The sequence below is a fragment of the Orcinus orca genome, chromosome 5, assembly GCF_937001465.1.
Source record: "Orcinus orca chromosome 5, mOrcOrc1.1, whole genome shotgun sequence".
NCBI classification, from domain to species: domain Eukaryota; kingdom Metazoa; phylum Chordata; class Mammalia; order Artiodactyla; family Delphinidae; genus Orcinus; species Orcinus orca.
In genome coordinates, this window is record NC_064563.1 from 50,621,153 (window position 1) to 50,644,948 (window position 23,796).

Genomic DNA, 23,796 nt, shown 5'->3' on the forward strand with positions numbered 1-23,796 from the left:
CTACTTCAGAAGGTATTTTAGGATAACAATAATGATCTAATAATACTATTGATTTTAATCATGCCAAAATTCTCTGCATACCCTCACTAGGAAAATACTACAATGAGCATTCAATATGTCGAAAGAGTTATCCTATAGAAAATCTTGAAACTATTTTGGCTAGAAGATAGAGTTAATGAACTGAAATCAAGATTCCAGGGCCAACATATTAAGCATCAGGTTTAAAGCAGAGGTTTCTTAACCACAGCAGCAAGTAGCAATCTTATGGCTTTGTGTGATCATAATACGAATCAAGAAGAGGAGTATGCGAAATCTAGTATAGATATACTCTTTCCTGAAAGTGTAACGAAACCCAGCATGTATTTTATAAGCGTTGTTCAAAATATGTGCCATATCCTGAGCTACATTTTAAAAATATTATTCTCTAATACACTGTTACAGAAAGGAGTTAAGACTGTAAAATTTATGGGGTTTTTTGGTTTGTTTGTTTGTTTTGCGGTATGTGGGCCTCTCACTGTTGTGGCCTCTCCCGTTGCGGAGCACAGGCTCCAGATGCGCAGGCCCAGCGGCCATGGCTCACGGGCCCAGCCGCTCCGCGGCATGTGGGATCTTCCCGGACTGGGGCACGAACCCGTGTCCCCTGCATCGGCAGGCAGACTCTCAACCAGTGCACCACCAGGGAAGCCCAAAATTTATGTTTTTGAGAAGAATAAAGACTACTCTTGGTTTTTTGGTTTTGGAAGAAAAGTCCAGGACAGTTTAAATGAGTAAGTTTAAATTAAGTAACTGCAAAAACTAATTTTCAGGTGCCTAGTAAACTGCTAAGAGACAAACTAATAAATGAAGTGAGCCACCAATACGGCACTGCAGCCTTACAGCCAATCTTACCAGTCTTTTGCTGTGTTCTCCTTGATGATGCGCTCTGGGCTCTCTTCAGAACACCCAAGGCAACTGCATTATCAGCATAGGCACTTACGCTATGGTGTGGGATCCATTCTCTGTCTCCTAAAAATGGAAAAGTGGTAAAATTATATAAAGTTGACAAAGAGGAGACATCCATATTGTTGCTTTATTATATGTATTGCCTTACTGGATAATATTTAGCTAAATAAAAAACATTTATAACAGTGAGGTATATATTATGAAAAGAAAATCTCATAATTATACAACAAAAGGAAAAATTCTAAATTTCAAAGATATTGCACACACACACACATACAAGTTTGAACAGAAACAAATATTTTTAAAAGTATACAGTAATATAACATAAAATACAATCATTTGTATGTGAAAAAATATACTTGAATACATAGGAAATTTAAGAATACAGGCGACACCAAGACATGGCTTTAAAAGAAAATTATGGATATGTCTCAGAAATCTCACAGATCCTAAGATTTTAAGATGGCATTTAAGAATTATCGTACAATACTTAACATTGATTGATTGATAGTCAATCAAGTGATTTGAAGAATTACTATTAATTTATTAAGGGCCACACTTCTAAAATACGAAAATAATCTCTCTCAGTCTCATTATAGCCATGTTTTCTGACAGTAGCCTTAAATATAAATATATGGCAACTCTGACAGGGTTAATAATTCCAGCCAGAAAAGAAGGAAATGATTTATTTGTTGAACAGAATTGCCCAGTATTTCCTAAGATGTTGACAAACTGTTTTAAAAAAAGGTGTCAGAAAACTGTTAGCTTGGTCCACAGGCCGTCTGATTTTATGTCTGAATTTACCTGCAATTGTAATCCTAGTACTGGAGTAGCTGCATTCTAAGTTATGAGAAGGAAGTAAGTTGAGTCTTTCATTTTTATCGAAAACAAAGAATCTTTCAAGTCCTTGATATTGTTCAGTTATGGGCTTACTTCTGAGGGCTATTTCTTGTAATAACTAGGAAACAAAATATTCAACAAAGTTAAGTTTATTTTATCTCATCCACACCAACCAGCACGTTCATTCACTGAGCGCCTACTATGTTCTTGGCATGGATTCTGCCCACATCAAGTTTAGGTTCTAGTTGTGGAGACATAAGTAATAACACAACACTTATATAGAGTAAATTCGGAAAAATGCATAAACCACAATTACAGTAATAATCTGAAAGTTGCCATCAAATCTAAGGAGGACAGAAGTTCACGAAAAAAAAAGTAAAGTTTTCCTATCTCTTTCCTTTCCTTTATTTTCTTCCCTCAGTGTCTTTGCACATAAATTACTCTGGAAAATAGAGTCTCATATGCTGTGCTTTTGTATTAGTAGTGTCTTTGTCTATACATAAAATAAATTCAGAGACGAAAGTAAAATACTGATGGAAACAAATCTGATCTGATCATGGTCACAGAGAAAATCCAAGTTAACAAAACATTCACCATGAATAAAATATACCAGTAGGAAACCGAGGCAAGGGTGAGCTAAGTAATTTGTGAAGTTCATACAGGTAGAAACTAGCAGACCTAGATTTTGAATATATAGATCTGGCTGATCTGAAGCCTAGGCTTACTCCACCACCCTATGAATTCATATTTTGTTATGCTTTCATCCTAGGGAAGAATATAAATATGGGATTTAAAAAGTACATGGGTCTAGTAGGAAACAGATTGGAGATGTACCAGTGAGAGCTCTGGATGGACTTAAAATACAATCAGAGTGGCTATCAGTATTTAACAGTTCCCTAATGTATCTAACTAATGCCCAGATGCCGTCTGTTTCAAGGTGGTAATCACACAAAGAAAATTATGATAACTCTACTCAAATGTATAAATCATATAAATGATATTACAAAACCAAGCTAGTGACCAATAAAGCACTTCCTTCAAAGACAAGTCCAAGTCCACCCTACTCATGACGCCTTCACTGGCTCTCCCAGACACTGATCAAAAATTCACAGGAATGGGCTTCCCTAGTGGCGAAGTGGCTGGGAGTCCGCCTGTCGATGAGGGGGACACGGGTTCGTGCCCCGGTCCGGGAAGATCCCACATGCCGCGGAGCGGCTGGGCCCGTGAGCCATGACCGCTGAGCCTGCGCGTCCGGAGCCTGTGCTCCGCAACGGGAGAGGCCACAACAGTGAGAGGCCCGCCTATCGCAAAAAAAAAGAAAAAGAAAAAGAAATTCACAGGACCCCTTCAGCTCTATTGGAGCTCATATTTGGATTAGACAATTGAAAATATGGAAGTTTCTTTTAAAGCCTAGGCTAACAGAGAAAAATGAGAGTGAATTTGCTTGTTTGCCCAATGTCACCAAGTTAACTATTGGAGGTTTCAGATTCAAAACCAAGAGCCCCCAACTAGTCCATGTTCTTCCTGGCACATGCCCCTACCTCACTGCTGCTGCTTTACAACTTAGTACTCAATTCCACTCCTTTATGAAGAACTCAATTTCTGGAAACTGAAGTGCAAAATGTACTGTCTTATACTCCATTTTGAAGTCAAGTAATGCCACTGCTTAAAATTGCCCCTACTGTCCACTCCTGAATTTCCTACTGGAGCAGAACTGATTTCTAAATAGTTTCTGCTCAGGGAATGGTTTCTACTAGGGCAGAGGAAGAGTAAAAGCAGTTCATGTAGAGTCATTAGGGATGAAAAGAAAGTAGATTCTACCACTAAGTGTAAAGCACTGTGGTTCTATGATATAATCATTTGCCACTTACTTTTTTTACAATAGTAGGATAAGAGATCAAAATTAGTAGTTTTTTAACATTTCAATTTTAATGATGAAATACTTTAAATATACAGATATGTACAACACATAACTTTCTCACACAATATCAGTAATTTAAAAGACTTGCTTCAAATATCTATACCAAAAATATATATATTAGACTTTATAAGTAGAATTTATTATATTATTGTATTGAAGTTGACATACACTATTACAATGTAAGTTTTTGACTATTATTTCATCTGAGTGTATCCATAAAAAGTTCCAATTATCTTAAATGTTTCCAAAAATGCTATCAGACTTATATTTACTCTATGTATCCTTTCATATTTAAACTTTAACATCACATTTTTGAGAATGTATCCACGTTAATAAAAGTAGCTATGTTTCATTCATTTTAATTGTTACATTGCTTTCCATTGTGTGAATTACCACAGATTATGTATCTGTGAGTTTTGCCAAATGTCTTTTATTAGGTTACAGAAAATAATGTCCCCCCCAGGGCAGAGGTCAGGCAGGCTGATGCCCAGTATAAAAGAATTGGGTTCTATATGCTCAGAATTCCTCTCTTATAACACAGCACACAGCATGGGCAGGTGTCACCTAGCCCTCCGCATGATGTCCTGTGGAAACTGGAAAATCAGAGTCCTTGTTTGTTCTGTTTGCAGAAATTCATTCTATGATTAATTGTTTTCTTCACTGGGGGAAAGGGAGAAGCTCAGCTGCCGTGGGCATTGATTTGGGGAATCTGTTATTGGCTAAATTGTGGGAATGTCTTCCTAGAAGGGATTGGGGTTTAACTTTTGCCAGATACATCAGGGCATCAATAGATATGGATCAACATTAGTGTTAATTTATTGGCTTGCAGATTCCAAGTAAGAAATGTACATTCAAACTCTAAACCGAAGCTGGATTAAAGTCCAAGATTTCCATTTTTCAGATAAGATATTTATTGACTTGGGCCAGATCCCCTGCAAAAATCAGTTTCCTTTCATCTTGTTGTACCTGTGAGTATGTCTCCTTGTGTATTCCGTCAGAGACTGAGCAGACTTTTAGGGATCTAAGGTTTTTGCAGAGGTCTCAATTCTAATTTCTCACTTTGAAAAGGAAAAAGACCTGTCACTAAGTGGGCAAAGAAATCCAAACTCCTAAGCAGAAGTAGCAGCAACTCAATATTCATTCTTCAACTTTTTTGGTCCCTCCTTCAGTTTAGGCACCATGGAGATTCATTACAAATGACTGTAAAGTCTTGTTAAAGTGTTTGACTTCCTCAATTTCCAAATAATTTAACATTTGACTTGTCCAATTTCTAAATAACTTATTATTAATAATCATAATTACTTAAGATTTTTAGTACATAGAACAGAGATTCAAATATAGTTTTTAAATTTGGCAATAATGCAATAATGAACTGCTTTATCTTTTTTTCTCTAAGAAGAAACAAAAACTACACCCCTATTTCTTTATTAGCCATATTCCTGAAGAATTACCTTTTCAACCTTATATTTACATTAAGGCACAAAAACTGGTTTTATCTACAAAACTGCATTTTTTTTCTCATTTTAACCAGTGACTATAGAGTAGAAAGCTAGAAAGGATTTATTACAGTAAATTATTCATAATAATGAATTTCATTTAGAAAAGTAACAGCACTCTTACTATGGTGCATGAGGTGGGCCTTAAATTATTTGTCATAGAAAATCATTTGTTATAATGGCATTTACCATATTAGAATTTGTTCTGCAAGTCATTTATATTCTTTCCCATGTGAGTTACTCTTCAACTATAAGGTCACACATTTTAAATTCAATAGGAAGTAACCTTTAAGAATATATTGTGTCAATATGAATTTTTTATGTTTATTATAAAATTTGTAATACAATAAACATAATTGATATTTACCAGTGGTGACTCTGTAGTTTTAGAATCTTCAGAGTTTGGCCTCTCATGCAGATTGCTAAATTCCAAGGATTCCTTGTCCTCTTGAGATAATTTCCCCTTAAAGGAGGCTTCTTCTAAATCTGTACTTGGCAAAGAATCCTTGCTCTCAAGTGATATGCAGGAATCGTCATACTTTTGACTACTTTCTATATCTATGCTGTCCTCTTTGAAATTTCTCTCAAAAAAGCTGTTTTCCTCTAATTTTTCAACAGCAGGAGAGTAAGCATCAGGATTCACAATGTCACCAAAATCTGCACTTGAAGTTCCTGCTGTTGAAAACACATATTTACAAAAGTTAAATAAATATAAACAAAGAAATTGATTAAACTGTTCACTAACCAAAAATTCTGTGCTATAAACCTTTATCATTAAACACTATTTTTTTAACCAATGTTTCTTTACTGAGTTCTCAGTGTTAAAATACTTTTACATGGCTTATGTTCATAAATGATAATTATATATATATATATATATTCAAGCCTAAATTATTTAGAGTAATGGAGGGGGACAAGATATTGTTTTCTAATGCAATCTTGAAATTGATGCAAATTTTTATTTCAGCCTGTGGTTCAATTCCCACTTTCCTACCCTCTCTCCCACTCAAGTTTTATATCAGCAACTTATGAGAAATAATACAGAGGGAACCTTATTTCCCACATTTTACCTCTTTTGCTTAGCATGACTAGTAATGAGGAGAGAGCAAAGGGAAATCTGCCAGATGAAAGAACAGCAGCATTTAGGGGCACAGAAATGTTTAAGCTGGGACACCTGCCTCTGAAAAACTACAAAATGAGCAAAATTATATTAGTCACCCATCTCATTATGTCTGCTTTAAAAAATCACTTGGTTTAGATCACTGGTTTTCAACCTGGCTACACAATGGAATCATCTGAAGGTACTGTTTAAAACCATCAGCGTATGGTCCTGACCCCAAACTATTAAATCAAACACTGACAGTGGGACTTAAGCACTGTTTTTTGTTTTTTTCCCCCTCCACCAAGTTCTCCAGGTGATTATAATGTGCAACCAGGATTATGAAACATTGTTCTAGATTTTCTTAAGAATAAAAATTCTTTAAAAAGCTTTGTACCATATTGCTTTCATTATCTCTCTCTCTCTCTCTCTCTCTCTCTCTCTCTCACACACACACACACACACACACACACACACATTTATCCAGGCTGAATACAGCTTCATCTGATTATTCCGTATTCTCTTTCCAATATACATGTCTTATCTCTATAAACAGACTGTGAAAATAGTAGAGGCTATGACTAAAATAGTCTCCAGTGATACAAACTCTGCCTTACAGTCCAAAGGACTTACTTGTTGCAATCAAATGTTTATACAATTCAGCAATTACACACAGTACTTAGAACTTCCACTTCCAATATCACCTCTTAAATTGCACAAGTACTGTGAGAAATGCAATAAGTTGTATGTCAGAGAAATATTTTATAGAAAAACTTTATAAAAGCTACTCAATTTAATGAAACTTTCATGGTAATGCTGTACTTTCCTACTAAACTTGAAAAGAAATTATCTGAATCTAATATTTTTGCAGATAGAGCTGCCATTTCCTACGTATAAATGTCTACAACGAACCTCTACAACATTTTTGCAAGATTGTAAAATTCCATTATTAGGATTTATTGCTGCTAAAAAGGTGAGAACACAGCCTCTTAATAATGTTTAAAATGCAATACAGAAAGTACAGATATGATTTAATTTAGTCTCATTAGAAGCCCTTTTAAGTCATAAAAAATAGATGTCGTGTTTCAAAGTTCAAAAATCAATTATTCTAACCTGTCACATCAACAGGATAAAGAAGAAAAATCACAGGATCATATCAATAGATGCAGAAAAAGCATTCAACAAAATCCAACACTCATTCATGATAAAAACTCTCAGCATACTATAAATAAAGGGGAATTTCCTCAACTTAATAAAGACTACCTAAAAAAAAAACTACAGTTAATATCATAATTAATGATAAGAAACTAAAAGCTTTATCTCTAATATCAGGAACGAGATAAAGATGTCCACTCTTACCACTTCTTTTCAACATTGTACTGGAAGCCCTAGCTAATTCAGTAAGACAAGAAAAGGAAGTAAAAGGTGTACAGATTGGGAAGGAAGAAATAACTCTGATTTTGTTCACAGATTAGATGATTGTCTATGTATAGATCCAAAAGAGTTGACCAAAAACTTCTGGAATTATTAAGTGATTATTGAATGGTTGCAGGATATAAGGTCAACATACAAAAGTCAATTGCTTTCCTACACACCAACATGAACAAGTGGAATTTAAAATTAATAACACAATACCATTTACATTAGCACACAAAAAATTGAAATACTTAGGTATAAATCTTAAAAAAATGTAAGATCTACATGAGGAAAACTAGAAACCTCTGAGGAAAGAAATCAAAAAACTAAATAAGTGAAGGGCTAGTTCATATTCATGGATAAGAAGACTCAATTTGTCAAGATGTCAGTTCTTCCCAATTTCATCTAAAGATTCAATGCAATCCCTATCAAAATCCCAGCAAGTTATTTTGTATATATTGACAAAGTGATTTTAAAATTTATATGGAGAGGCAAAGACCCAGAATAGGCAACACAATATTGAATGATTGACACTATCCAACTTTGAAAATTATCACACAGCTATAGTAATCCAGACAAAGTGGTATTAGCAAAAATATAAAAATAGATCAATGGAACAGAATGGAGAATCCATAAACAGATTCACTTAAATATAGGCAACTGATCCTTGACAAAAGAGTAAAAGCAATACAGTGGAGAAAAGATAGTCTTTTCAACAAATGGTGTTGGAACAAGTGGACATCCACACGTCCCCAAATAAATCTGGACACAGACCTTACACTCATCACAAAAATTAACTCAAAATGAATGATAAATCTAAATGTAAAATGCAAAACTATAAAACTCCTAGAAGATAGGAGAAAATCCAGACAATCTTGGTTATGGTAATGACATTTTAAAATACAACACAAAAGGCAGGATCCATGGAAGAAATAATTGATAAGCTGCACTTCATTAAAATTAAAGACCTCTGTTCTGTGAAAGACACTGCTAAGAGAATGAGAAGACAAGCCAAATATTTGGAGAAAATATTTGCAAAACACATACATAAAAATATCCATAATATACAAAATATACAAAAGAACTCTAAAATTTTCAACAGTAAGAAAACAGACAACCCAATTAAAAAATGGGCAAAAGGCCTTAACAGACACCTCATCAAAGAAGATATATATGGCAAATAAGCATATGAAAAGATGCTCAACATCATACATTAGAGAATTTCAAATTAAAACGAGATACCACTATACAATTATTAGGATGGCAAAAATCCAAAACACTGACAATGCCAAATATTGGCAAGGGTTTGAAAAACAGGAAGACTCATTTGCTGTTGGTGGGAATGAAAAGTGGTAAAGTCAATTTGAAAGACAGTTTGGTGGTTTCTTACAAAATTAAACATACTCTTACCAACAACTGTGCTCCTTGGTATTTACCGAAATGAGTTAAAAACTTATGTCCAAACAAAAACTCAAACATGGATTTTTATAACAGCTTTATTCATAATTGCCAAAACTTGAAAGCAACCACGATGTTCTTTAATAAGTGAATGTATAAATAAATTGTGGTACATTCAGACAATGGAATATTATTCAGCACTAAAAAGAAGTGAGCTATCCAAGCCATGAAAACACATAGGGGCACCTTTAAATACATATTATTAAGTAAAAGAAGCCAATCTGAAAAGACTATTGTATGATTTCAGCTATATGACATTCTGGAAAAGGCAAAACTGGAGACAGTAAAAAGATTGGTGATTGCCAAGGGTTAGCAGGGAAGTTTGTGTGAAAAGGCAGAGCACAGAGGATTTTTCGGGCACTGAACCTACTTTGTATTATTCTATAATGTTGGATACAAGTCATTATACATTTGTCCAAACCCAGAGAACGTACAACACCAAGAGTGAACCCTAATGTAAACTGTGGATTCTGGGTAAAAATGATGTGTCTATGTTCATTGATTTTAACAAAGTATTGTTAAGTAATTTGTACTACTCTGGTTTGGGATGCTGATAGCGGAAGAAGATATGAGTTTGTGGAGTCTGAGGGTATATGGGAACTCTGTACTTTATGCTCAATTTTCCTATGAACCTAAAACTGCTCTAAAAAATAAAGTCTATTCAAATAAATTAAGTATCTTTAAAGTAACACTTAATGGGCATTTGTATTCAGCATTTTCCCAAAGGCAATTGGAACTCCATGCTCCAGGTAGGTTAAAAATACCTTCTGGCTTAGACCTGGAGCCCTGTAAAGTCCTAAATTCCCATGTGGGTATAGTTCATTGTCATATGATTTAGAGGCTTCGTAGCTGAAAATGTTAAAACCAGCATGATGACTACAAATCATTGCTCTCTACCATCTGTTTCCCAATGAAAAGGTAATCATCAGTTTTACAACTAGTCACTTTAAATAATGATCTCTGGCATCTCTAAAATTCTTCACGTAAGATATATTTATTGGTTTTTCTGAAAATCCTAAGTAGATAATATAAAATCCTAAGTAGATAAAAGCAGATTAGAAATAATCTAGTTCCCATATTTTAGTTTCGGAAAGTGAGATCTAAGAAAGGAAGTGACATGTTCAAGGTCACACAGCAATTTAAGGCAGAAATGAAAACAAAACCTGACTCGCAGGCCAGGATACTTTGCTATGACTGTCTTTAAATGATGATCTCAGCATCTAGAAATTAAAACCAGACATTAGCACAGAGTATTATAATCTATAGATCCCAAGGGTACTACTAGTAATAACAATGTAGATATATAAACAGATGATTTGTTTTGGTTTTATCACTAATGTGAAACTTTACACAAACTTAAATATTTTAGGAAAAGATTTAGTGCAAGGGAGGGAGGACAAAAGAGTGTCAATCAGACTTTTGTCACTAAAAGCCCATCTATGTAATCCTTTAAATGCTAGCTCAGTCCATAATAACTTTTAGAGTAGTCCTATACCGGCTGCTTTTTCCTCTGAATACAAATACCATTGTCCATTGACCAAAAAGAGTATTTGATAGAAAATTATGTATTTTCAACCAATTTTCTCCTGAGGACTAAATCTTCTGGGTTTAAAATGAACAGCAAAATAGGCAAAGCTTTTACATACTGCAATACCTATTGGTTTTATTAAGTTACTAACATTCACCATTAATAATATTAAGCAACAACAAAAAAAGTTACCTTTTGAGTTATCTTTACAATAAGAAGTGTTGTTGCTCAGATGAAGATGTAAGAGGTGTGTTTTTCCCTTGGTGAAAATATGATGTTGATGGATGTCATTTTCATATAGAAAAGTATTCTGATAATCATGAAATGTGCAACTTTCATGTTTAGGGACAAGCAAAAGAATAGAGTTGAAAGAAATTATATATAAAAAAGTTAAAAGACCCAGCTTATTAAAATAAATACAGTAAAACCTTAAGGGAATAGGGTTATTCACATTAATTTAATATTTGCTTCAACATACTGTGGACAATTCTGAACTACAAGTAACTAAACAGTATTATGAATTTAAAGGAAATAGGCAACTGGGACAAACCTGATTTAACTACAAATTTTTAATTGACAGTTTCTTGTTAAAAATATTCTGAAATAGGGGCTTCCCTGGTGGTGCAGTGGTTGAGAGTCTGCCTGCCGATGCAGGGGACACGGGTTCATGCCCCGGTCCGGGAGGATCCCACATGCCGCGGAGTGGCTGGGTCCGTGAGCCATGGCCACTGAGTCCGTGCGTCTGGAGCCTGTGCTCCGCAACGGGAGAGGCCACAACTGTGAGAGGCCCGCGTACCACAAAAAAAAAAAAAATATTCTGAAATAAGTTTGGTTTCTCATGGTCTTTCTTCTAAAAATGGAGAGTTATCTTTCAATCTCATCAAGCTCATGAAATCAAGGTTTTATTGCTTAAATAAACTTTTTATTTGTTCATCATGAATTATATGAGTTCAAAAGCCTTATGTGGTGTAGGTTCAAAAGCCTTACATAGCCTTATGTAAGCTCTACATAGTACCATCATAAAAACTCATGGATTATGCTTAACCAAAAAGGTCCTCTTGTGTCACTTATGATGCTTTATGACTCTTAGAAAAGACGCTCTATGGCCACCTCCAAACCCAAGATGCAAAACTATTGCCAAACTGTAATCAGTAACTTTCTCTGCCTTGTCTAACATGGAGGTCAAAGCAAAGACTTGTGATAAGATATATAAAAGAATCAAGTTTGAGAGTAGAAATCCATTTCCTTAGGGATATAGTAGTTTATATAAACCTCTTATATACTGACCATAAGGTTGTCTCCTGCAAAAAGCACATTTGCTGCTAAATATCTGGGTCTATGTGTCCAAACGTGGGGCTTTTCGGGTCTGAGGGCATCACTTAGGCCCACTGCTGCTCCAAAGTGCTGACAGGGGCCTAAGGTGATCTGAACATATAAACAAAGAATTGGTGTAGGGGCTACTTAATAGGAACTTCATTCTGCTGTTTACCCAACTTAATGCTTTGTAGTCAAAACATGTGAAATCCTAGCTAAAGTTTCAACAGCAAAGAGGACTTAGAATAATTTTTAGCATTACTAACAGATACAGCTAGATATTATTTTTCATTTGGAAATGACAAAATTCTAAAAAAAATTTACAAGCTGAATCATTTTAATTCATTATTTAATTTATCACACAGTAAAATCTACCTAGGAAGTAATCTATAGTTTGGGGGATTTTCTTGTCTCTCAACTTATTAACGTACCTGTTTTTATTTAGGGTTCATAACAAACTGAAGAAAAATCCAAAGAGTATCTTTGGAGAAAGTAAGGAAGTTCATATGAAATATATGACTTGGGAGGCCATTTCAAATAATAACAATTCCTAAATACAGAACCATCTATTAAATAATCCAGATATTAGGTAAGAGTATAAACATATCATTATAGATAATTTTCTAATTACTGAATGCTGATAAATAGTAGCAATATTGTACCCAAATTTAAACATGGCTTAAATAAAATATATTCTAACATTAAAGTCACATTTTTTTAATGTGTGAATTTCTCAAGAGATAGTTAATTTTTGGTGAGTTTTTAGTAAGTATCAAAAGTGAATTAGAAAGATCTTACCTTTGTTGACTGTCTGCATCTGCTAACTCAACTTTATAAGGCATGACATTTCCCGGTTCTTCAAATTCTGCTTCATCAGTCTTATTAAACGCATGTTGTATAATATTAGTATGTTCAACAAATTCATAATACATTAACCAGCTAATTTGTGCATAATATTTAGAGAATTTTTTTTCTCACAAAGAAATGTCATGAGCTCTCTGACTATATGCCATACAGCATTAGTTCTAGGAGAACTAAACAAATTCAACAGATATTTGCTGAGGGCTTTTGCTGTGTCAGTACATTTATCACTACTATCACACCCAGAACCAAATATAACAACTTAGGTTTTATTTTGTAACTACTAAGTGCCAAGTAGATCAGTGATTAAGATGTTTTTCATTCTCTGGCCAGCATGTCATACCATATGCATCAACAATTTAATGAAGAGCACACACAAATACACATGCATGTATGTATTTATTTGTTCAGAATCTTCAATTTATCCAGAGCAGAAATAAAAATGTTGCCAGGCATACATACACACACACACACACACACACACACACACACACAGAGCAGAAGCTATTAACCTCAAGAAGAAAGTAGTACTTAAAAAGGTACTTCCTCATTGTAGTCTTTCTCTGTGACAACCATAGTAAGAGCAACATTGAGGACAGGGGGTATACTCAGCTACTAGAGGACTAGAAAGTCAGAAATGCACTGAGTTTATCACAACTTAACCCTTCAGCCTGGAGCTCTAGCTCTGACTGGCTCTAGCTGCAGCTTATTCTACCTGGTGTCTTCTGGAGGTTTGTATTCAATTTATTATTATACTAAATCCCTTAAATCTTAATACTATTTTTCCTTTAAATAGAAAATATTAAATGACATTCAACAAACTAAATTTATACAAATTTTATTAAATAAATATCATATAATGAGAATAGTCTTTGTTAAAAAGCCTGATAACACAGAGAACTAAATAAAACAAACACTAAACTACATTTCTACAAGTTAAAAGAGTGAAACGTCTTCTCATCTCCCATACTATGACACAATACCAATTTAGCTCACAAATTTACTGTCTACATTAAAATAATAGTCTGTTGTATTCCTGTCAGCATATTTAAATTCAAATACTTGTAAATTTATAATACTTGTTATATACTTGTAAATTTATTTCAACAAGAAATCTTGTTGAAAATAACATGTAGTTGTAACTGTATGTTATGAATTTCCTGTTTGTTAAGTAATATGAGTGGTCATTATGAACTTACATCATCCAGTTCGACTATTTTTAGAGATGGTTCAGGTCTCTCTCTGTTTAATTCTTCTACTGGCAGAAAAAGAGCTGGGGGTTGTATTTTGATATCTTCAGCTAGAAAATAAGATTAAAAATAATATCATCAAAGCATATACCTTACCTGATAATTCATCTTCAAATAACATAGGCAACAATAGAAGAAGAATGTTCTCCTGTGCATCCACACAAAGGAATAAATACTGTCAATTTTCCCAGTTCAAGTAAAATACACATTTACTTAACATTCGATTTTTAAATGAAACTATTTAAACTAAGGCAAAGTAAATCTAGAGAATGGCAAGGAGAGTGTGCATGATTTTGATCTGGAGATAAAGTGTACACAGTGCAGTTGAGAATGATACAGTAAAGAAAATGAAAAGCAGATGCTGATTAATGCTCAGTGTATATAATTTGAAATAGTAAATTTGAAAATATCTAATTAAGGCTGAACTAACCATCACTATCTTCATCATTTTCATTCTGAGAACACTGTGCCTCACTACCGGTTTTACACTGAGGTATAAAGGTGTCCACTAGCATGTTTTGAAGTTGCTCCTGTGGAGTTCTACAAAACAAGAAAGAAGCAATTAAAAGCCTAAAGTACATTATCTGAAATTTCTCCAGACAAGATCTTGATTTATTTCACAAACAAGTGAGTCTACAAAATTAATAATGAAAACCATAGCCATACCTCTAATTCACAGAAGAAAAGTACAACTGTATAACATAATCTTAATCTACTAAAATAATTTTATAAATCAAATTAACATCACACGTTTTTAATTTCATATCTTATTGTTTTTCCTTTAGGATGAAAAGCAAAGTTATGATAGAATTCGGTATTTTTGCAAAAAAACACATGGAATCCATGAAACATATCACACTGTTTAAAAAGCTAATTTACAAATGTGTGTTGTATCTCACAGACTTGGCATTATGTTGATAAGTTCTAAGAGAACTGAAGACATTTTTCTGAACTTCCACCAAGTCAGTCGCATAATAAAATAGGCTTCCACGATAAGAATGTGAGGTGTTCCGGCTGTAGCATCTATTATCTAATTAACAATGAGGTCTGATGTGGCCTGTCTCACATACAAGGCAATGAAGCACAGGAATTCTTAGAGGCCTTGTGCATTTGGTTCCAAAGGATAGTCCCAAACAATGGGGAAGGGAGTCACTTTTTAACTGCCCTTAAACCGCACAGCTCTTCTAGATTATGCATGCTCATTGAGTCCCCATATAAAAGTCAGGGCCTTCTTAATAATATTAACTGGTGACAATAATACAAAAAATGTACCAGGCTATGTTCTAAACAATTTGGGGTACTGAATCTTAACAGGAATATTAAATAGGTGCTAATATTATCTAAGTTTGATGAGAAAATTAAAGCACAAAGAAGTAAACCAACTTGTTCTGTCATTCAGGTAGTAAATGCAGCAAAGACAATTTGAACTCAAGCAGTCTGCCTCCCTAAGCCCATGTTCTTAATCATTACTCTATATTGCCTCTCTCACAATTTGCAAAGGTACTAAAAATTTAATGATCTCCTGGCAAACTGTGACTATGTGCATTTCCCCAGTATATGTAATGTATATATCAGAACACTCCAAAATATTTATATATTATCCAGCTTTGAAGAGCATGTCATCTTACATCCAAAATTTAATTAAATGATGGAAAATATTAAAGAGTAAAGTTCAAAGACAAACTAGCATCTGGTCACCAGCCTCTTTCCAGTTTGACATAGATATACTGTACTAAAAATTCAATCACTGATACACATAAATGTACTAATATCCAGATACTCCTTCATGAAGTGAAAACTTACCTAATTTTAGGAGGAAAGCCCTGAACCAAAGACTTAGAGAGTCTAGTTAATAGAGCACTGGAGCTGAAGGGGTGCCTTAGATTATTTATTCCAAACTCAATGTTTTTCAGGTGATAAAATTTGGACCAAGAGAATTAAAGTGATTTGCCCATGAACAAACAACTAGTTAGTCAATAAACTAACTCTACATTCTGGATTGAGACCCTAACACAATTGCTTTGTCAAAAGATCAAGCCACATAAATAAAAGATGACATATGCTTTAGAATAGGATTACCTCACCAGATTTTCCTCTTTTAAAATTTAAACAAATATGTATTGAGCATTAACCAATTCATCTGGGGAAACCAAATTGACCAAATCATTCTTGTGATGAATGGTTCTAACACTGTGAATCAGTGTTAGGCTGTTTGCATCAGAATCACCAGAGAAGATCTTTTTGAATGCAGAGTCTCATACCCATCCTTAAAAACACTGATTTTTAGGTCTGTCTGGGGCCGGGAGGAGAAATCAGCATTCTAAAAACCTCCCCCCATGCTTCTGATGATCAGCTAGAACTGAGAAGTACATATAATAAAAAGAGTAGGGGAACTGGAGTAGAAATACCAGCTAATTTTTAATATCCACCCTTAAAATACTCTAAATCCAAATTGTATGATCTCTTTCATGAAACTTTCCTAGCATTTAGAAGAACCACTAGAAACAAAAGAGAAAATAAACCAGTGGGACTACATCAAACTAAAAAGCATCTGCACAGCAAAGGAGACCATCAACAAAATGAAAAGACAGCCTACCAAATGAGAATATATTTGCAAATCATGTATTTAATAAGGAACTAATATCTAAGTAATATCTAAGATATATAAATCAACAACAAAAATCCCAAAGAACCCAATTAAAAATCGGCAGAGGATCTGAATAGACATTTTTCCAAAGAAGACATACAGATGGCCAACAGGCACATGAAAAGGTGTTCAACATCACTAATTATTAGGGAAATGCAAATGAAAACCACAATGAGATATCACCTCACACCTGCTAGAATGGCCATCGTCACAAAGGAATAGCAAATGTTGGAGAAGATATGGAGAAAAGGGAACTTTATACACTGTTAGTGGAAATGTAATTTGGTGTAGCCACTATGGAAAACAGTATGGAGATTCCTCAAAAAATTAAGAATAGAACTACCATATGATCTAGCTATTCCATTTCTGGGTATTTATCTGAAGAAAATGAAAATAATAATTTGAAAAGATATATGTACCCCTATGCAGCTTTATTTACAGTAGCCAGGATATGGAAAAAACCTAAGCGCCCAGCAACAGATGAATGGATAAAAATGTGGTTATACACACACACACACACACACACACACACACACACACACACACACACACACACACACACACACTAGGGAATACTACTTAGCTATAAGCAAACATAAAATCTTGACATTTGTGACAACATAGATAGACCTTGATAGTATAAGTGAAAAATGTCAGAGAAAGAAAAATGATTTCACTCATAAGTGAAATATAAAAAAATCAAAAATAAACAAAACAAAACAAAAACAAACACATTAATACAGAGAACAGATTAGTGGTTACCAGAGGGGAAGGGGAGTAGAAGAGGGTGAAATGAGTAAAGGTGGTCAACTGCACAGTAACGAATGGAAACTAAACTTTTGGTCGTGAGCAGGTTGCAGTGTATACGTGAGCAGGTTGCAGTGTGAAATATAATCTGCACACATGAAACATATATATAATGTTATAAACAATGTTATCTCAACTACAACAAAAAGAACCACTGGAGATATTAAGATTGCTATTAAGGTGTATCAACACTTACGTATTGGCAGGTAAAATACAAAAATCATTACTATCCAAATCAGAAAAGTGATATAAAAACAAAATGCAATAGAATATATATTTATAAGCCTGTTAAGCCTTTTATAAAATATGACAATTATAGGCAGAAATGAAGTCAGTCATTTAACAAAAGTGTTCTTCTTTTACTGTATAGGAAACTCAGTGTGAAGGGCCTTGAAAGGCAGCCACTAAAAAAGATAAGTGACCTTGGGATTACTTTTATGTACTAATTCCTAAGCTAGAAAGAGGCAATTGACAGATATACACTACTAAGTTTCACACCTGAAAGACTGTTATGGACATAATACTTTAAAAGAGATACAGACAACTTGGACAATAGTTACATAGGAATAACCAGAATAGTCTATGTATGAACTTAAAACCCTGCCACGTAAACCACAATGGGATATAACTACACACCTGTTAAAACAACCATCAAAAGAAAAAATAACCTGAGAATACCAGGCACTGGCAAGGATGTGGAGCAACTGGAACTCTCACGCATTACAGAAAAAAATGCAAAACTATTCAGTCACTTTGGAAACAGTTTGGCAGTTTCTCATCAAGATAAACATATATTTACCATATAACTCAGCCATCCCGGTCCAGGTATTTACCCAGGGAATTAAAAACTTATATTCAAACAAAAACCTATATGCAAATGTTTATAATAGATTTAGTCATAATTGCCCAAAACTAGAAACCAGCAGGATGTTGTTTAACAGATGAATGGATAAAATATATACCATGATTATGAAATACTACTCTACCATAAAAAGGAACAGACTTTGATTCACTCAAGAACATGGTTGAATCTTTTTTTTTTTTTTTTTTTTTGCTGTATGTGGGCCTCTCACTGTTGTGGCCTCTCCCGTTGTGGAGCACAGACTCCAGAAGCGCAGGCCCAGCAGCCATGGCTCACGGGCCCAGCCGCTCTGCGGCACGTGGGATCCTCCCAGACCGGGGCACGAACCCGTGTCCCCTGCATCAGCAGGCGGACTCTCAACCACTGCGCCACCAGGGAAGCCCCATGGTTGAATCTTAAATGCATTTTGCTAAATGAAGGATGCAAAAAGCTACATAGTTTATGATTTAATTTACATGACATTCAGAAAAAGGCAAATGCATAAGGATGGAAACAGACCAACAGTTGTCATGGGTTGAGGAAGAAGGGTTGACTAAAGAAAGAGGAAGCATGAGGGATTATGGGGTGATGGAACTGTATTCTTCAGTACTGTGGTGAACACATGGCTCTAGGCATTGGCAAAAGCCCACAGAACTGTACACAAGTTTATTCAAATTTTAAAAAGTACTCAGGATATGGGCATACCCCAAAGAATGGTAGAACCACTCTAAAGGAGATGGGAAAGTAATGAGTGCCATGGCCTAAGCAACTTTGGAAAACAAGATTTTGACTGGATACTGTAGAAAGCACTATACACAGTGTACTCTAATTGGTAAATTTGTTTCTCACAGTGAAATTTGTTAGAGATTCTGAAACTACTTTACACATATATTAAGGGTGATAAATTAATAAATATATTATAGATACTGAGAGCCAGGATTCTCACTGCAGGTGAAAGAAACCACAAATAAGCAAAGGGAGAATGTAAATGAACCAGTTGATGTTGGCTGGATGTATGAATATGAACTCATGTTTACTTTAATAGATATCCAGGTAGACAGGTACAGAAGTAAACTTAGTTGTGTGTGTATCCTGGGTTAGTATATATACATGTATCTCCTAGATGTTCTCTGAGAAAACCTAGGATCTGTGACTCCTGAGTAGCAAGGTGCACACCTAAGTTGAGATCTTGGTTTCTGAATAACAGTCTCCAGTAAAAGGAATCAGGTTTCCTTGGAAAAATGATTCCCGGGTTAGGACAGGAAAATGCATCTCAGGTGCTAGAAAAATAAAGAGATGTTCAACGCAAACCAACCAACAAACAAAAAATGGCAAGAACGTATTGAAAGGAGCGAGAAGTCAACCTGAAGGAGTTCTCAATGATCAAAGCAGGAACTTGAGTCAAAAACTAAATGACAATCGTATTGGCTATTAATCCAAAATAAAATAAATATCCATGAGTCCACATAAATAAACAATTGAATAAATAAACCAAAGTAGGAAAAGAGATATTCTTCCTTGAAGAATTCCAATTAACAAATGTAGAAGGAATAGAGGAAATAGAAAATCCCCACTAGAGCAGCAGAGTAATAACTGCTACAGGCAAAATCCACTGACAAATGCTAAAATTAGTAGATGAAAGTTTAAAGAAAAACAGAATTTTGCATCATCTCAGAGTATCTCCCCTAAAATATTTATTATTGTGATGTGATTAAGCCCCCCCCACTCAATTCATATGTTGAAATTCTAACACTCAGTGTGATGGCATTAAGAGATGAGGCCTTTGGGAGGTGATTAAGTCATGAAGGCAGAGTCCCCACATGGGATTAGCACCTTTATAGAAGAGGCTCATGAGAGCCCTGCGAAGACACCATGAAAAGATTTCTCCTATGAACCAGGAAGCAGGCCATCACCAGACTCTGAATCTGCTGGTATCTTGATCTGGGACTTCCTAACCGCAGGAACACTGAGAAATAAATGTTTGTTTTTTATAAGCCACCCAGTCTATGGTATTCTGTTATAACATCCCAAATGGACAAAGACAGAAATGGGTACCAGAAGTGGGGTGCTGCTATAAAATTCCTTAAAATGTGAAAGCAGCTTTGGAGCTGGCTAATTAGTAAAGGCTGGAAGAGGTCTGAAGTTCATGCTAGGAAAAGGCTACATTGCTATTAATAGATCTTTAAAGACAATTCTGGTAAGGGCTCAAAAAAAAGAGAGAGCTGTAGAAAAAGCTTCAATAGTCTTAAAGAATACCGAAGTAATCCTGAATAGAATGTCAGTAGTAATATGGATGGTAAATGCCATTTTGGTGAGGTATCAGATGGAAGTAAGGAACAATTTATCATACAATGGAGGAAAGGCAATCCTTGCTAATAAAGTGGCAAAGAGCTTAGCTGAATTGCATTCATGTCCTAGTGTTTTATGGAAGGTAGAACTTGTGAGTAATGAAATTAGACATATGGCCGAGGCAATTTCTAAGCAAAGTGTTGAAGGAGAGGCCTGGTTTCTCATGACTGCTCATAACAAAATGCAAGGAAGAGAGAAATGAATTAAAGACAGAATTAATCAAAAAAGAAGCAAAACTTAAAGATTTGGAACATTCTCAGCCTATTTATATTTATATTGAAAAGTATGGCACAACCTATACAGGAGAGAATAGGAAGTATATGGCCAAAGGATCATCTCACAGGGAGATCAGTTAGCCATCTAAACAGAAGATATGGCCTATTATCCAAGACAATGGAAGAATGATCCCAAAGGCAATTCAGAAGTCATCAGGGCTAATATCTCTCCCGTCACAGAGAGCCCCGTTAGAGCAACAGCCCAGTAAATCCCTGGGGGCAAGGCTGCCCCTGTGACCCCAGACTAGACCAGCCACACAATTCAAGCCCAGGGAGTCACAGAGCTCAGAGCCATCTTAGGAATGGGGCCACTCAAAGCCACAGGGCAGAGCCAACCAGAGCCTTGGGGGCCCAGCCCCTGCCAGGCAAAGCTCGGGGCAGAACTGCTGCCTCAGTGTGTCCAGAAGTGGGGCTTCTATCCCAGTGGGCCTGGACAGCAGAGGATACTCACAAGATTTAAGGTCTAATAGCATTTGCCCCGTTAGGTTTCAGACTTGCTCAGGACATGTTACTTCTTTTTTATTTCCAATTTTTCCCTTTTAGAATGGGAATATCTATCCTATGCCTGTCCCACTTTTGTATTTTGGAAGCACAGAACGTGTTTGATTTCATACGTTCACAGTTAGAGAGCAATTTGTCTCAGAATGAATCAGACATTGAATCTCACCCGTATCTGATTTAGATGATACTTAGATAAGACTTTAGAATTAAGACTTCAGAATTTTGAGTTGATGATGGAAGGAGTTAAGACTTTTGGAGCTATTGGGATAGAATGAACATATTTTGCATGCGAGCAGGACATAAACTGGTGGAGGGCAAGGAGCAGAAAGCTCTCTTCTGAATGTTTGTGTCCCCACAAAATTCATATGTTGAAATGCTAACCTCCAAGGTGATGGTATTAGGTGGTGAGCCTTTGGGAGGTGATTAGGTCAAGAGGGTAGCACCCCCATGAATGGGATTAGTCTCTCCCCAAGAGAGACCTCTCACCCCTTCTGCCCTGTGAGGACACAGTGAGAAGACAGCCCTCTATGAACCAGGAAGCTGGGTCTCTCCAGTCACCAAGTCTGCTGGCACCTTGATCTTAACTTCCCACCCTTAAGAACTGTGAAAGATAAATGTGTGTTGTTTATAAGCCACCCAGTCTATGCTATTCTGACAGCTTGAACAGACCACAATGTTAATTATGAAAGGAAAAGAGTGGTTTTGCATCAGGGAACCTTGGTGAGTACCACATTAACCATGTGTTCAAGGTTAACGTCCAGGTGATGAGATATACTTATAGTTTGATCGGGTGATATCATGCACTGAGAAGGGTGCACCCTCTCTGTGGCATTCTTCCTCAAAATGCACAACCTCAATCTAATTACAAAAAAACACCAGATAGACCCACACTGAGTATATTCTATGAAATACCCAGCAAGTACTCATGTCCAGGTCATGAAGACAAGGGAAGACTGAGGAATTGCAATGGATAAGGAGATAGGACAAAACTGCAATGTGAGATCCTGAATTGAATCCTGAAACAGAATAAGGACGTTAGTGACAAAAACTGGTGAAATCCAAATAAAGTGTGTAGTTTAGTGATTTATATTGTACTAATGTTAATTTCTTGGTGTTGATACATGCACTATGATTATATAAGATGTTACCATTAGAAAAGCTGAATGAATGGCAAGTGGAAATTCTTCATGTTGTTTTGCAACTCTTGATTGCATGTCTTATTTCAAAATTTAAAAAAAAATTAAAAGAAAAGAAATCTGCCCATGAAAAACAGCTGAAGGGGTGTGGGGGCAGATGGTAACCTGTCAAACAGAAGATTCAAGGAAGTCATAAGGGCTGATTTTTAAAAATATGAAGGGATACCATGAAGAGGAGAGATTCAATTGACTCAGTATTGGTTTAATTGGTAGAATTAGGACCAAGTTAGCAACTAGTCAGAAAAAATTGCAGCTCACTAGGAGATATCATAGGAGACAGAATGTTCCAAGGATGGAGTGGGTCATCTCGGGAGATGGTTTTGTATGACTGGAAGTGAATGAAGCAAGGGCTCGAAAACCACTCCTCAGGTACATTCTAGACAGGTTTTCTAACACCCTCCTCCTCAAAATGTGGTTCAGAGACTAGCATTACCCACGGCAGTATCACATGGGAGCTATCAGAAATTCAGAAATGCAAAATCTCAGGCTCCACCCATACCTACTGAAGAAGAATCTGTATTTTGCCATAGTCTCTAGCTGATTCATAGGCACAATGAAGTGTGAGTAGCACTGCTATAGGGGAAACTGAGACCATGGCCTTTGAAGGTACCTCCCAATGTGGTTCTTATATCATGGTAAAATTATGCATGACTCCAACATGTACTCAGTCATCAATTTGGTTTGATATTTAACTTTTAAACCACTTATGAAATGCTACATCTAATGATATAGCCTTTGAATAAAATATATTTGAATACTATTAATAAAACTATAAAATCAAAGGTCTGCTTAACTTAAAAGTAACTTTAAAAGTAACTTAAAAGTTTCTGAAGAGTACAGCTCAAAAATTACCTCTTCAAAGTAAGCTTTCATTTATCACATTATTTTTGCTATTATTTTTAAACTCTATACCATATTTGTGCCTTGTTTCCCACATACACATTTCCACTTCTCAAGGCAAACCCTATATCAATCACATATTACATACATAAATAGAATTAAAATTCTTATCAAAACGGTAGAAGCTTCACAGGGATTTAATATTGCTTTAAAAT

The 23,796-nt window shown here is 35.4% G+C and overlaps 1 protein-coding gene across 4 annotated transcripts in view; it reads right to left on the reverse strand.

The window, feature by feature from the left end:
• Window positions 1–23,796, reverse strand: part of ZBBX (zinc finger B-box domain containing) — a 113,506-nt gene that overhangs the window by 16,844 nt on the left and 72,866 nt on the right. For all 4 annotated transcript variants that reach the window (XM_049710504.1, XM_049710505.1, XM_004270585.3 and 1 more), the window contains 7 exons: window positions 14,556–14,665; window positions 14,075–14,175; window positions 12,813–12,892; window positions 10,893–11,032; window positions 5,567–5,874; window positions 1,747–1,900; window positions 889–1,005 (listed from right to left, as the gene is read on the reverse strand). In XM_049710504.1, the coding sequence (XP_049566461.1) occupies window positions 889–1,005; window positions 1,747–1,900; window positions 5,567–5,874; window positions 10,893–11,032; window positions 12,813–12,892; window positions 14,075–14,175; window positions 14,556–14,665 (1,010 nt within the window). The remainder of the gene's footprint in view (window positions 1–888; window positions 1,006–1,746; window positions 1,901–5,566; window positions 5,875–10,892; window positions 11,033–12,812; window positions 12,893–14,074; window positions 14,176–14,555; window positions 14,666–23,796) is intronic.